Source organism: Mauremys reevesii, linkage group 6 (assembly GCF_016161935.1).
Source record: "Mauremys reevesii isolate NIE-2019 linkage group 6, ASM1616193v1, whole genome shotgun sequence".
NCBI lineage: Eukaryota > Metazoa > Chordata > Testudines > Geoemydidae > Mauremys > Mauremys reevesii.
In genome coordinates this window covers 75,564,644-75,580,833 of record NC_052628.1, presented here as the reverse complement: position 1 = coordinate 75,580,833, position 16,190 = coordinate 75,564,644, and the positions used below count along the sequence as shown (strand labels likewise).

At 40.3% G+C, this 16,190-nt stretch overlaps 1 protein-coding gene across 1 annotated transcript in view; it reads right to left on the bottom strand.

Moving 5' to 3' along the window:
- Positions 1 to 203: 203 nt before the first annotated feature.
- Positions 204 to 16,190, bottom strand: part of LMNB1 (lamin B1) — a 34,694-nt gene continuing 18,707 nt past the window's right edge. Inside the window, exons 5-11 of the mRNA XM_039545421.1 lie at positions 13,702 to 13,827; positions 6,336 to 6,556; positions 5,496 to 5,721; positions 2,975 to 3,079; positions 2,461 to 2,580; positions 1,649 to 1,765; positions 204 to 940 (exon numbers count right to left, since the gene is read on the bottom strand). Coding sequence (XP_039401355.1) covers positions 899 to 940; positions 1,649 to 1,765; positions 2,461 to 2,580; positions 2,975 to 3,079; positions 5,496 to 5,721; positions 6,336 to 6,556; positions 13,702 to 13,827 — 957 coding nt within the window. The 3' untranslated portion in view covers positions 204 to 898. The remainder of the gene's footprint in view (positions 941 to 1,648; positions 1,766 to 2,460; positions 2,581 to 2,974; positions 3,080 to 5,495; positions 5,722 to 6,335; positions 6,557 to 13,701; positions 13,828 to 16,190) is intronic.

Below are 16,190 nucleotides of genomic sequence, written 5' to 3'. Positions count from 1 at the left end.
CTTTCTGTAGTCTAGATAAAGGAATGAAAGTTTCTAGCCCAGTAAATTTCTAAAAGGGTGTCTGGGCGCAGCAAGAATGAGAAGCTTTCAGATGGCTGAGGACCACATATTTCAGATGCAGAGGGATCTATGATTAGATTCCACCATATCTAGCCTTTTTAAAGAATTTTAGCTTTCTTCCTATAATTTGGAGACAAGACATGTCATATTAAAACAACTTTTTATTTGTTAATATCACATAAGAAAATTTAAGCAAGTTACACTATCTTTAAAAACACAACTAGCATGTTTAACATGAAACATCCCCCTCCCACCCTTGGTTAAGAAACTAAGTAAAGAAAAAGGTACCAATAAAACAAGCTTTTCTGCTTCCTTCATCCTCTTATGAGTGCTTACGTGATTAGGCTTTGTTTCTTTAAAAAAAAGAAAAGCTTGTCTTTTCTATAAAAAAAGTTTTGTAACCTTGATTGCGTAGTACAAAAACAGTCTTCAGTACAAAAGAATTCATTATCTTGGAAATGCCTTCCACTCCCCAACAGCACCTAAATATAAAGGGACTGACAGCAGATGGCTAGTCTAAGTGATGTAGTCTAAAAGACAAAAACAACACAGTGGCATATTTCCCTTTTAACAAGAATAAAAAAAGACTGGCTTAAAAAATTGAGGGGTCATTTTCAGACAGTACATAGTTCAGTGTCAACAATTCACATCTTGCAAGAGTTACAGATATGGTTTCTTTTACAAAACTTTCTTTTCGGTAACAAAGGAAATTAAGGCCATCAGACTTGCAGCTTAAAAACTCACATAAAAGAAATACAAAAATATTGTGCTTCTGAGAAGGCTCTGCACTATAGGCCAGGTTTACCATAATCTGAGGAAGCTGGTTGATTGAAGAAATTCACATGATTGCACAGCTTCTGTTGGCTGCCCTTGGGTCTCCCTATTAGGAATAGAAAAAGTTAGCTCTGAAAAAAAATCCTGTAGTAGAAGATTCAGCATCTTAAAAATGCCACTTCAAACCACTATAACATGTGATACCTGGCATAGTCTAAGCCAAAATCAGTCATTACTACAGAGCTTTAACTCAAAATAGATTACCCTCTGTAGCCAGAGGAATGCTAGGTATCTTCTCCTGGGAGAGGTAGTGAAAAAAGGGAACCAATAAAACACAAGTTTAATTGTTATTTTGGAATGTGAAGCTAAATATTTCATCAAATTTATGGAATGGGCATGAAGTACAATTAGTTTTTCCAACTGAGTACATTAAAGATATAGCTATATTTTCTTAAATTGCTAGGATTCTTTAAGGTACTGAACTGTAGAGGCCCAGAAACAGAGTTGTGCAAATAATGAAGTACTTCAACTACTGTTCAACAAAAATTTGAATCCATACTAATTCCATAAACACTGTTATGGAGACTTGGCTCTCAACCAAAAAAGTCTGGCAACTGAAAATATTTCCCACAGCAGCCACAACTCTCTTTATGGTAATATGTAGAATTCTGTAGTATCTCGTGCACTAACTTATGCCTCTATAGGGGTGTTCTGGTTATGAGCTTGGACTGATATTTTCCCAAAATTCAGTGCTTGTGTGCTTGGCTTCTATTTTTTAAATAAAAATTTGACTAATCAACCCTTAACAAAATACCTGCTGGTGAAAAAGATCCTCTTCTTCAATTGCTTCAACTGCTTCTTCCTCAACTTCCTCCTCCTCTTCGCCTTCACGTAAAGTTGTTTTGAAGACAGTGGTTCTCTGAGCAACCTCCTGCAATAAGAGTTGCTGTTTTATTATCTATAACCTAACACTCCATGAGTCTAGAGACCTAATCCTTCTAATCCAGGTGCCAATATTACTTCTACCCTGAAACAAAGAACTTCTGCTTGTTCATCTGCAGCCTGAATAGACTTTATTCACATGCCTATACTACACACATTAGCAACACATACTAAGAAATGCGCTTTTCATACTGTTTTTGTTAAGTTCCTCCAGTGGCTCAACAGACTCTTGTCAGAGACTTTGGTCTAACTTAAGTTTTTTTTAGACATTTCCTGCTCTAAGAATTTTTCTCTCTCCCCCTGGAAGTCAACTGATGGTTCCTCAACTGATTAGTGTTCCCAAAGTTCCAATATCTTGCACCTTACCTGAATTATGGTAGATAACTTGTCACTAGAAGAGACACTTTAATTCAGCTGAATACCTGCTTATTCTTCAGAGAACTGTATTTATAAGCAAATGCTACTGAGTTTTGGAAATTTAATTCAAGCAGAAAGTAAAAGCATTTCACCATAATGCCAGGAGGCATGTATTCCCTTACTGGAAAATCGGCCTTAAAACCATCTTCAAACATTTTTTTTGAAATGCTTCATCTTTATTAGGACGCAACCTCTGTCCAGCACTTAATTTGTCAGTCCATTGAGCAATCTTTCAAGGAAGGTTTAACTATATCTAATCTACTTTACCTCTCCCTGAGAGTTTCTCAATATAACTTTCACATCCTTGCCAGTGCCCCAAGAGTTCTGGTTCTTCCAGATGAGGTCAGAGGGAGGGCTGGCAGTAACTCCAGCATTTGCAGCCCAGACCTGGAAGAGAAAGGAAGTCATACAGAGACCTTAATGAAATGAGTCTCCGTCACAGAATACATTTGTGATTACGGCTAGTATGTAAGAGAAGGGGTTAGGTGCGAAAACTTGGTTAATTTACCCCATTAAAAGTGGATGCCTCTGCCCAGTCTCTATGCATCTGTTTTACCTGTGTACCAAAAAACCCACTTTTGTGCATGCAGATTGGACAGTTTAAATGTATATCTTCATGTGCAAGTGCATGGTCAAAGCTCAAGATGCACTTGCTGTCAATACAGATGCTAATATCTTAAGTGATTGGAAAATATGACTAAAAACTGAAAACTCATTATCCTATTATGTTTACATTGCTTTCAAACAATTTCACATCTTTATCAAAGCTAATTTCACTTACTGTAACAACCTGGCCTGCCTTTAGTACATATCTTGAGGTATATTTGTAACTGACAGAAATGTCTCCTATTTTTCTGATCATCTCCCAGCCTCCCATTGGTTGATCCTATGGACAAAGGGAAAGGAATTTAAGATTCAATTTACACCAACAAGTATAATTTCCTACAAGATAAATAGAACTCATCATAAAGCTTTGGAAAGTTTTCTGTAATATTTGCTGTCACCATGTCCTTGAAGTCCACATAACCACAGTGCTGAACAGACTCAGATGAGCTCTCATGTTCCAGAATGAAACATCACACCATGTGACACATTGCCCCATATCTAATTTATAATTCTGATGTTGAATTGGTTGAAGGGTTTATTATTTTTAAATGTGACAGCTATCACCACACTTGGTTCGTGAAATACAGAATATGAACCCCATTACAAATATTTAGTACTCTTTAAGACTCAAACTTTTGCATATGAACTATGTCCAATCTTTTGGAAAACCAGGACACTGTCAGTTTTCTTTTTCAGAACACCAAACTCTGTGACTGCACTATTGTGATAAATGCTTTTTCCATGGTGTAACATGGCTTTTTATAAGTGATGGCAAGAGTAAAGAAACACAAACATTTATAGTCTCTGCAGATTGAATATTTCCAATGAAGAACTGAACATTTTCTATGTAGAATTGAAGATTTAATTCTGAAAGAAAACTGCTTTTTCTGAATATAGATATAAATTTCCAAATGTGAGTGCAATGCTGTCTTGAGTCCGAAGACACTAAGACATATGGGGCAGCCCTATTTATCAACCCTAAACCTCAATAAGATAACCAAGTAGTCATGTGACAAAGTGGGATATATCTGTACCAAATTATGAAGTCTACTTTGTATTGTGTTGAACTGCACACTTCGTACTGCACTGCATTCCAGCGAGTGCCCTGCTCTGGAAAGATGCTGGACACCTTCTTGAAGGACTATCTGGGGATATCCACTCTGAATGACAACCACAGGCCCATCACTATGAAACAATGGATTTCTTACACACTGGCCTGCAGGAGGGGCTGGAGCATCCCAGTGGAACACATGAAAAAAAGAGAGAGGGCCTACTTGACAGTGAGGTTCTGTTCTATGCAGGGTAAGGAGGACTTGCAGGAGAAAGAGGACAGGAGGGACTCTGCCCAGCTTGAAACTCTGACAAACCTTGGACTCTCAGAAGGGTGACAACAGACACAGGGAGGGAGCATCAGGAATTTACTTTGAGAGTAAAGTTTATGGTTAAGAAATTTTCTTTGCTGTCCTACCACACTGTTCTGAAACAGAAACTAGAAGCCAGGTACACCCACAGCTTAAGTGGAGTTCTGAGGGGGGCTTCAAAAGTCTCAGACTCTACTTTTGGGTTCTAGGGAAGCTGGGCAGAGAGGTGCTCCATGTCCCAAGGAAGGGCTTCAGACAAGAGGTCTGAGCCTGGGAGCATGCCCTATACATATCCAGAGCTAGAAAGTGACTAGATGCTCCCCAGAGCTAGGTGACTTGAAAGCATGTAGGACCCAGAAAGTGGAGAAAGGGACACTGAGCCAGGCTGCAACAATTAGGGTTCGAAGTTTTGTAGTTTATGGAAAAGTGAAGGGACAAGAGTTGTTTATACTTGAAATGTCTATCCGTTGCTGGCATCAGGTGCTGGATCCACATAAACTCGTTCTGAACACAGTTTAGCTGCAAACAGTCAAAAACAAGACATTCTCAGCACCATTTTGGCAACTGTGGTTGAGGAGAGGAAGCATGGTCTTGTAGGCATGGCATTCTAATGGGACTCAGATCTAGGTTCAGTTTCCAGCTCTGACACAGACTTTCTGCACAACCATGAGCATGCCTCATCTACATTGTGGATCTGGCATGATTTCAATCATTTGTGGATAGCCAGTGTAGCTGGATCAGTGCAAGCCTCGAGTATTGACAGGACAAGGCACTGTATGGTGTGTCGTACACTGGGGCCATTTTCCACAGTTCTGAGCAGCAGTAAACTCCACTGGTGCAAATAAGTGGCTTTAGACATTTAAATTAGGGTTTTGCACTGAAAGCTGGACACTGGATGGGTAAAAATTGAGGCAAATGCCTATACAGACAGCACCTTCAACTTTGTGTTTCAGTTCCCCATCTGTAAATTAAGGCTATTTTCTTTTTGCTACCTTTAGCCTTGTCATTTTAGATAGCAAGGTCTTTGCAGCAAGGACTGCCTCTTACTACGTGTATGCTCAGTGCCTAGAAATGGGACTATCATCTTACACGATTAAGTGTTTAGAAACCTCAGCTGTACACGTTATCAGGAAGAAAATACCTCCGATGCCAGAATGCTGGGTAAGAGGTCATGCTGGATCATTAAATTAATACCGAATCCTAGAGCCATTTGCTTTCTACAGCACTCTTGGGTTCTGGCACACGATACAGAGCCTGAAAGACAAACGCAGCCTGAGGCTGCCTTCTTGCAATCAGTATATCACAAAGTGATGGCACATCATTTTGTTTTCAAACCTGCTCAGAAGTGTTCTTCAAGCGGATGAATTTCCCATCCACGTCTATCTCCTCAATACAAACATTTCCAGTAGCAGAAGCTGAATGGGAGATGCTGACACTACTGCTGGCTTCAGATTCTTCCACATCAATTCTCTTCCTCTTTCCTCTGGTTGTGCGCATGCTACGACTTGATGATGCCCGAGAGACTGTCACCCGAGAAGATGGGCTGGGAGATAGCTTCAACCTGGATTTGAGGAAGGAAACATGTCACACTTCAAGTATTTCAATGCTCACTTACATAGCACATCATTTTAATTTCCTTATGGCTGGGTTGACGAAACAAGCTACCATTGCAACTGCCACAATACTCTTGTTATATCTGGCTCCCCAAGAGTTTACATACTATTCCACTTAAGTCAGACTAACAAAATAAGCAATACTCATACCTTACCTCCCCCCGCCCGTTTTTGTTTTTTTTTTAAATAAAGGTTCCTCACCTCCATATTTTAAAAAACTGCTAATACTAAGGATTCTCTCCCTTTATAGGTGTACTGTTAAAGATTGCTGAAAAAAGTAAAGCTCTGCAGAAATGCCCTGCGGATTTGCTCATCTCTTCTTACCACATCTTGCCTTTAACACTACCTATTAGCTTTTGAGAATATTAATATAAAAAGCCCCACACCTTACATGGGGCTATATAGGGCCTCTTATTTTTGAAAGGTAAATATGGACATGTGTAGTAAAAGACCCTGAAGTGTTTAATCAAAGTCTCCCAACAAAAGACCTTTCTCTTGAAGGACAGACATTCAATAAATCTCAAAAAACACCAACAATATTCAATGGAACATAATTTCTTACCTCTCTTCTTCACCCTCCAGCAATTTCCTATATGCATTGATTTCCATATCCAGAGCCAATTTCACATCCAGAAGTTGTTCATAGTCATTCAGTTGTTGCTGCATCTGATCTCTTATCTCAGCCATTTCTCTTTCTTTGTCAGACAGCATCCTGCGATAGTTGTCCCTTTCATTAGCCAGTGTGTCCTCCAGCTCCTGCATCTTATCCAGCCATGCCCTAGACTAGAACAAAACAGAAAAACAAAGTTAGCAGCTATCCAGGGAAAGGATTCACTTCTTGAGTGTGTCAAGAAACCTAGATTTTGAACATTCGGTTAGACCAGGATTGGCAACCTTTCAGAAGTGGTGTACCGAGTCTGTGTGTACTCACTCTAATTTAAGGTTTTGCGTGCCAGTAACACATTTTAACATTTTTAGAAGGTCTCTTTCTATAAGTCTATAGTATATAACTAAACTATTGTTATATGTAAAGTAAATAAGGTTTTAAAAATGTTTAAGAAGCGTATTTTAAAATTAAATTAAAATGTAGAGCCCCCCGGACCGGTGACCAGGACCCAGGCAGTGTGACTGCCACTGAAGAAAATCAACTCGCATGCCGCCTTCAGCATGCGTGCCATAGGTTGCCTACCCTTGGGTTAGACAGTGTTTTACCCTCACTGAACCCCAACCCACCCCTCTCCAATTTCCTGTCCTACAAAAACTTTTGAAGAGTACACATTTGCACCTGCTGTACACATGCAATTGTCTATACAATACTTTGGCATGCAAGTGATGAAAAAATCAAGAGCAGATTTCTAAGAAGTGAAATTAAATTGCAGCTTTTTAAATCATTCAGAGATTAAAATTCAACTTTGCGAGCTGGAAGACATCTGAACCACACATGTACCCAGCATCAAATGCTCACTTCATTCCTACAAGTTGAGTAATGAAGGTTCAAGAAGATGAAGAGTCACTGTGAAAAAGACTGGGACTTTAAAGTTATGCTTAGGACTCCAGTAGCCATTTTAAATAAGATTTAGAGCCAGTATTGTATTCCTAATATTCTGTACAAGTGTCAAGTTAGTAACATCTGGGGCTACTCTTCAAAGAGTTGCTAATCTAACCTTTATGTTTCATCCCACCCCCAGCTCCTCCTCAACCCCATCCCTCAAAACCACAAATATCATTTGCAAGCACAAGTTTGAATGTTCAGGGGTCCCAGGAACTGGCAACACAGATTAGACTTTGGCCATAAAAGGACAACTATTGCTTCTTATTCCACAGAATTTACATTTGAGAATGAGCAAAGGCCAACGGCATGGGAAGAATGCCTACCACAATTTTCTTTTGCATTACATGTTAAGAACTTCATGCACATATCAAACTTTCCAACATGTTCCCAGAATTCCAACAATATTGCTATAAAAACAGCTATGAGCTAGAAAAGCAGTCTGGTTATTGCCACATGAAATATCCAACAGGCTTTAGAATGTATCCTTCTGGGATGATATCTGAAGTGTTTCCTAGAAAAACATTCTTTCACTAACACCCTGGCAATAATAGATAGTAAGAGCATGGTTATCCAGCATCTCATCAGTTTATTTAAATGATCCAAAAAAAGAGACAATTCTACTCTGAATAGTGACTAAGTGTTTCATGGAATTTCTCCTGTGTACCTTAATATCTTCCAAAGTAAGTCTGCTCCATTTACAGGTATTAAAAACCTAGCTGCCATCCCTGACAAGTCACCCTGGAATCAGACACAAAACTGGATTTTTTCCGGCTCACGCATCCCTAATGATAAAAACTCGACAATTCTGTTGATGCACAAGCCAGAAAAGAATCCAGATTACTCTCTGAAATCATGTCGACATTAAGCGTTCAATCTCCCGTTGTAATTGCATGGATTCAGCTGCACTAATACTAGCAGTTAAGGGAACAGTAGCGTAGCCCAGCTGCTGGCAATATGCCACTATCTGGTCTAGATCTGCTCTGAGTAGCATTATACAATATGGCAAAAACACACCACTGGGCAGTCCATGAGTAGGCTCATCACTTCTTGAAGTGACTGAACTGCATTGATACCAATGCAATACTGGGATACTGAAAAAACAAAACAAACAAGCGTAGTCACTATCCCAAAATCTGCATTTGGCTCTGCAGGAAGACAGAGCGGGGAAAAAAAGTATTAAAGACTTATTTTAGTGAGTGTAGTCATATACTCATATATAATTATACATATTCAACTGATCTGCTCAAGATTTTTTTTTTTTTTTTTTAAAACAATTTCTCTTCAGAGCAGCTTCTCCCTTTAAAGAATGCTGAAATGTGTGTGGGTTTTTGGGGGAATTAATTGCATTATTGCACCAATGCAAAGTTAGGCAATGTCACTACAGGGTGGGCAGGAGAGGGGAGAGAAAAGGCTCATACTGTATTGAAGTTTGATTTCAGGAAGTCCTCGTGGCTCATTAGTTCCAGGCAGCTACAACAGCATGCCTGTACGTTTCCGCGTTACATCAGCAGCCTCACACAATATGAAGACACACAACCAAATCTATGCCTGTCATCTTTCCAAACATCTTTAAACATGGAAAGGTGGCATGGTGCTTAAGACACAGGACTAGGAGTTAGAAGTTTTGTGGCAAAGCCTAGAATAAGTTTCTGTGCCAGTAAATTAACTTCTCTACTTCAGTGTCATCCGATCTACTTAACATGAAAAGTTGTAAAGCTATATTCATCAGTGTTTGTTAAGCTCGTTGAGTGCCTCAAAAAGATAAGTGCAAATTAGTATTATAGAGTACACATTTTCTGACTCTGCAGGAATAAATCCAGTGAATCACCAAGGAAGCAATCCCTGTGCCCTACCCCACACTACACACACACACACACACACACACACACACACCCCCACGAGGATGAATACTCAATATCTCCCCCTTCCACACCTGCCAGACTGTCCAAGAGTCACATAAGACCATTGCCACACCAAAAGGATGCCAATACAAAGGAACCCCCGAATAATGCTGAGATACACATGGCCCCAAGAGACCCAGACTTCTCTAACAAAAAAAGAGGGAACATAAGAGAGAATTAGAATGAAGTGACAGGTGTGGCCAAGCATACAGCATGTCCTAAAAATATCCACTTTTTGCTCACCTACCTTGCATGGGCATTCCTTGATGGAAATCTGGATGGTTCAGCAGAACTCTAATGCATCTGCCATAGTTTTAAACGACATTAATACAAAGAAGTCTATCCTACCCAAGCAACCATTGTTAGGGTGTTCATTACAGATAATTCGCTAAAGATCTCAATCAAAAACCTTCAAAGGGATCTTTAAAATGAAGTAGGATTTCCACTGAGTGGTGTAGCTAGAACCACTGCTAGTAGTCTGGTACTGTAAGAAGCATGCTGCCATGGGTGCTACCTTCCGGAGGACACAAATACTGACCACTTTTGTATATGAAGAGTTCCATGAAATTTTTAATACAACAGTAAGCACGATCAGCAGCTTTATGGTTAAACTGATTTTCCCCAAAATAGAATTTATCTGTTGCAAATTCCCATTCCCCTCCACTTCCATTGTTTATTACAGAAAGTATTTTGACTTCTTGTCCTATCCTATAGTGTGATGTATCTGGGTAACAAGGATCTCTTGTGAGTTCTATACTCAAACCTTGTCACCAACTCCAGCTGAAGTCTTCAGGAGTTTTGCAGATGGAATGGAGGATAGATTACACAAGCAATTACAGTAAGAAGCCACGTGATGTTTGTGAAATGCTGTACAATTCTTCCAAGTAAAAGGCACTGGTAAGATATGGACACTGCCTACTTCCCATACTTTAACAAGGCACACAATTTGGAGGTCTTGGCAGATTCTCAATTATTTCTGCATTAAGTCAACAATAGTGATATTGGATATGGATAGAGACCTCTTTAATGAAATAAATACTACTGGGAATTGTGTGATGAGAGACTAACTTTCCAGATACAGATTGGAGGACAAGCGCTACTAATAATAGTAGGGCCCAAATTTTCCTGGATGTGATAGATGAGAGATTTCTTCACCAAATAGTCACTGAATCAACAAGAAATGATGCCATTTTAGATTTGGTATTGGTGAGTAGTAAGGACCTCATAGAGCCAGTTGCAGGAGACACCCTTGGTTTAAGTGATCATGAGCTAATTCAGTTTAAAACTAAATGGAAGAATAAACAAAAATAGATCTGCAATGAGGGTCCTTGATTTCAAAAGGGATAACTTAAAAAAATTAGGGAATTAGTTAGGGAAGAGGACTGAACTGAAGAACTCAAGAATGTGAATGTGGAGGCACCAAAGTAATTCAAAGTCAAGTCAAAGTTGCAGAAGCTATCCTAAACCTGAATCCCAAGCAAGGGGAAAAAATTCATAGGGAAGGCTTGCAGATCACGCTGGATGAGCAAACATCTCAAACAGGTGATTAAGAGAAAGCAGAAAGCCTACAAGGAATAGAATGTGGGATGGATAAGCAAGGAAAGCTAACTTTTGAAGGTCAGAAAATCTAGGGATAAAGTGAGAACTGCTAAAAGCCAAGCAGAGTTGGACCCTGCAAAGGGCATTTAAAAAAAACAAAAAAAAAACAAAAAACACACCACCAATATTAAAAGATTATATAGCCATATAAATAAGAAAACAAGAACAGAAGAAGTGTGACCATTAAACACTGATGATGGGGCGGAGATTAAAGATAATCTAGCCATGGATCAACACCTAAAAAATACTTTGCCTCCTGTTTTTAATAAGGCAAATGAAGATCTTATGAGTAGTGGCAAGGTGACTGGTGGGAACAAGGATATGGCAGGAGAAATTACCACATCCGAGGTAGAAGTGAAACTTAAACAACTTCATGGGACTAAATCAGGGGGCCTGGATAACCTCCATCCAAGAATATTAAAGCAACTGGCACATTAAATTGCAAGTCCAATAACAAGGGTTTTTAATGAATCTGTAAACTCAGGGGTCATACCCTATGATGGTATTGCTAATATGGTTCCTATTTCTAAAAAAGGGAAAAGGGTGATCTGGGAAACTACGGGCCTGTTAATTTGACCTCAATTGTATGCAAGGTCTTGGAACAAATTTTGAAAGAGAAAGCAGTTCAGGACACAGAGGTAAAATGGTCATTGGGATTGCAGATTCTGTGCAATCCCCCTACAAGAGGTCAGACTAGATCACCATGATCCCTTCTGGCCTTAAAGTTTATGAATAGCCACAAATGCTTTCTTCCATCTTTGGCAAAGTTAAACTTTCCTTTCAGAAGCAAACTCTGCTTGTTATCAATGCCCCTGATAGTTTCAGTCGGGATTATGTAACCAAGTAGATGAGGCTCTCCTGGGAGGACCAACCTTCAGCTAATACAGAATGTGTAGTTTCCTCTGTGGTGTTTGTTATATACAACCCTTCTGCATATACAACCCCTCTTCTCAGTAGGCTACTCTGATTTTCAATATGTTTGATTCAAGATTCTGCACCATAAAGCTCATGAATTCTGGTTATTTTAGGGTCTGCTTATATTCTCACATTTCATCCCAACAGACAAGATTATCAACAGCTTCTAGAATTCTAGATATGCACAGGATGTTCTTGATGGAGGGAACTCAAATCATGAACTCTTTCCCTGCTGGTTCAAGAGAAGTTGACAATTTGAAGGCCTGTTATATACTCAAGCTTTTGCTTTAAATGGTACTTCAAGGTATGTGCTGGTAGGAGAGCCAGGTGAATTTTTCTAGGGAGTTGGCAAAATTCTTTTTAGTTGAAGACATAATATTTACGTAGTGTAAATACTACAGAATTACCAAGCAAGACCTGAAATCCTCTATATATAGAATAACTATTTGCTTAATATTATTGTTTGCTTAATACTGTTTCACCTACCTTGAAAACAGAAACTTAATAAATGTTTTTGTTCTGTGTTTGTAGATGGCCTGGCACAATGGGTTCCTTGTTCATGACCAAGGATCCTAGGCTCTACAGTAATAAAAGCTCTTTTGGTTTCATTGTGGCTTTCTTAAGAACCGCACCTCAAACGTTATTTTGTAGTTTCTCACAGTAACACACCATAATATATGCACCTCTCCTGACTGACTATTAAATCGAGTTTGATGTCTCAGTCCTTATCTTCAAAATATTTAAAGGCCTGGGCCCAAGGTATCTAAAAAAGTTCCATTGAAGTACTGGAATGAAAACCTGGATCAAACAACTTTGCTTCTCTGGCACAACAGAACTGCACAAAATAAAGGTAAAGCTCATCTATCAGGAGACTGAACTTTCTTAGGGGCCAGACGAAGATGGTGAAATGAATTCTGACAGGAACTAAAGAACATCAGAACCATCTTCTGCTCCGAGTGCAAGATGCATTTATTTGACCTTGCTTTTTCTAACAAGCATATTGCAATGTGTGTGGATTTAAAATCAAGTTTACAGAACATTCATTCTCTTGCAAGTGCATGTAGAGTGAGAACAAATGTGACAAATATCACATTGCTTAATGCCCACCCGCTCAAATACTACGGTGCAGAAGAACCCATATAGCACAGAGAACAAACAGTACAACGGGGTAGAGACATGAGATGAAAATAAAACATTGTAATTCTTGAAGCGGAACACTACCTACACCAGGGCCCCGGCCATTTCTAAGTCAATACCACAGAACATGCATTTGTTAAAACCTGTTCAGTTTTTTGCTTGTAATGATCAAAACTGCAGACTGAGCAGAACAGAAAACTACTTCACAAGTCATTAACAGAATGATTTGATGGAGAAATAGATCAACTGAAGTTAGCTAGCTACCAGGGGAACAAGAGAAATGGAAAGAGAACAAAACTAATTCAGTATATTTTTAATATACGATTCATTGGAGAATGAGAAAAGTGAAAGAGGTGTCTTAAAGATATCAATGTAAAAACTTAATTACAAAAAGATTGAAGGGAGTATTTGAAAAAAAAATACCCTTTTTTAAAAAGATTTCTTTTCCCATTTGATGAACAAAGACTGAATATGCAAGGGAAACAGTGCAAAAGACCTTAAACGGCTGTTAAATATATGAAGTAAACAAATGGAAAAAAAGTATTTTGTTCCAATCTTTCAGTTATAATCATCTTTGGTATTACGTGCAACAGTGAAGCATTTTCAGGCAGGAGTTTAAATTTAGATAATGCTTCTCAAATACATACTGTAGAACAGATCAACTTTATTTTCAGAAGTTATGGAATTTAGAAAGGGTCAGTAAGATGAAAACAGGAAGAGTAACAAAATCCATGTAACATGCAATTAAAAATAGAGAAAAAGGTATAAACTTTTAATCAAATTCTATTACAGGGATTAAGTCTAAATCCCAAGTGATTTGTTACCTCTTTTTGTAGGCTTGAAAGCTGGGAGGAGAGGCTTTCAATCCGCATGCGACTTTCTGTCAGTTCTTCTCTTACTGTGTTAGCTGCAGAACTACTCATCTCAGAGGAGAGTCTGGCGTTCTCAAGCTACAACAAAACAAATTGCACATCAGTCTCAAAAGACTTGCTACTAAATAAGTAAGCAAGCCTGGGTCACCTAAAGAAATTTCATGTAGTATTACTAATAAACCACAAAGTTCCTGACTGTAATACAGGAAAAGCATCATGCTGCCTTTTTTGTAATCATAATTGAGGAAGTGTAGTGCTCAATTACCGCGCTGGATTCACTTTCCCAGAAGTCAAAATCTGGTGGAGTGCTAGGAACAAACAGTAGTACAAGCTTTCCCCACTCACCCCATCAACATGTCCCAAATTGGAACTGTAAAAAAAGTCTTCATCCAGAGGCAAATTCAGTTTTCAAGGCCTTCATTCTTTTGGACCTAAGACTGCCAAACAAAGGTGCCTATTGTGGTGCTGCCTGTGCAAGCATTTGACCAAGATCACCAACTGATTTTACACAAGCTATCTAGTGTTACTTTTTCAATCAGTATACTGGGGTGTCCCAAATCAGAAAAGACTTCATACCACATTACCAGTCCCTTGAGCCATCACGTTCCTTCTCTTTACAACCACCACCTTCCTTAAGTAATTTGCTATTTAAAAAATATATTAGCAACTGTGGAAATTATTTTTTTCAAAAGAGGTGACGTAGATAGTTTAAAGTTGAATTTGTGATGCTGCCTAACCATTTAATCAGGTGCAGTGCCACCAGATTTGGATGCAGAAGACTGCCATGGTTTTGGGACAGCAGGTCTGGCCTGAGCGGTAGCTGTAACGGAGCAGCCACCAAGAGGACTAGAAGCGTGCTCAACCAGTGCTGGCGCAGCCAAGCCGGCAGTATGAGGATCACCTTCACCCTATCCTGCTTGATCTTCATGAGGACCCTGTGAATTAATAACACTGGGGGGGGGGGGGGGGAGGCATACAACAAAGCTGCCATCTACGGGGGCCGAAAAGGGTCTGAAAGGGAGCCTCTATCGATCTCCGAATTGAGCAGGAAACGTGGCAATTCCTGTTCTGCCTATACATGAACAGGTCCACCTGGGGAGGCCCCCACTTCTGGAAGATGATGCTGACCACTTCTGAATGAAGCGACCACTCATGGCAAGACTAGAAGGTCTTACTGAGGCAATCTGCCAAAGCGTTCCTGGCCCTGGGAGGTGTGCCACTATGAGATGGATGTCGTGCTGTACCCAAGCCCCAGAGCCTGACTGCTTCTTGGCAAAAGGCAGACAGACAATCTGGCTCCACCTTGCTTGTTGATATAGAACATAGCCGCTGCATCGTCCGTCAGGACCTGGACCACCCTGCTTCTTATAGATTCATAGACTCTAGGACTGGAACAGACCTCGAGATGTCGAGTCCAGTCCCCTGCCCTCATGGCAGGACCAAATACTGTCTAGACCATCCCTGATAGACATTTATCTAACCCACTCTTAAGGTATGAAGGCTTGTGAGGTAGGAAGGCTTGACAGGCCAAGAAAACCATTCTGAGCTGACGATGTGTAGGGAGCAATCGTGACTTGACCAACAATTTTGTGTGCTGAGATCGCCCAGGTGGACTCTCCACCCCTGGTTTAGGGTATCTGAGATTAGGGTCACTAATGGGGATGGAGCCGCGAAGGGAACTCTCTCCAACAATGATTCAGGATTCTGCCACCAGGTGAGTGATAACAATACATGGTCCAGGACCTTGACCACACAGTCCACACTGTGTCTGTTGGGCACGTAGACACCAGCCATGTCTGCAGGGGCCTGAGGTGGAGCCACATGTGCCGAACCACACAAGTGCAGGCCGCCATCTGGCCCAACAATCGCAGGCACGAATGAGCGGTAGAGAGGGTAGACTTGCATGCACAAGATGAGGTCCGCCATGGCTTGGAACCAAGCCTTGTGGAAGGAAGGCAGGCTCTGGCCTGAGTCGAGAACCGCTCCAATAATTCCAGTGCAATGCATATAGTTTAAGATAATAAACGAGGAAAAGTCTAACAGCCTCAGGTCACGACAGGTGGAGCAAATCAGATCGAGATGCTGAACCTAATCCTGGGACCAGCCCTTTATTAGCCAGTCGTCAAGGTACGGGTAAATACGGCACCTCAGGTAAGCGGCCACTGGTGCTATGCACTTTCTGAATACCCTTGGGGCTGACGAGAGACCGAAGGACAGTGCCATGAATTGGAAATGGCGCTGGCCCAGCACAAAAACGGAGAAAGCACCTGTGCCCTTGGAAAATGGAAATACATGTCCTTCAAGTCAAGGGCGGCGTACCAGTCTCCCGGATCCAGGGAGGGGATGATGGAGGCTAGGGAGACCATGAGAAACTTCAACTTCTTGACAGACTTGTTAAGGCGACGCAGGTACAAAATGCGTTTGAGGCCCATGTTTGCTTT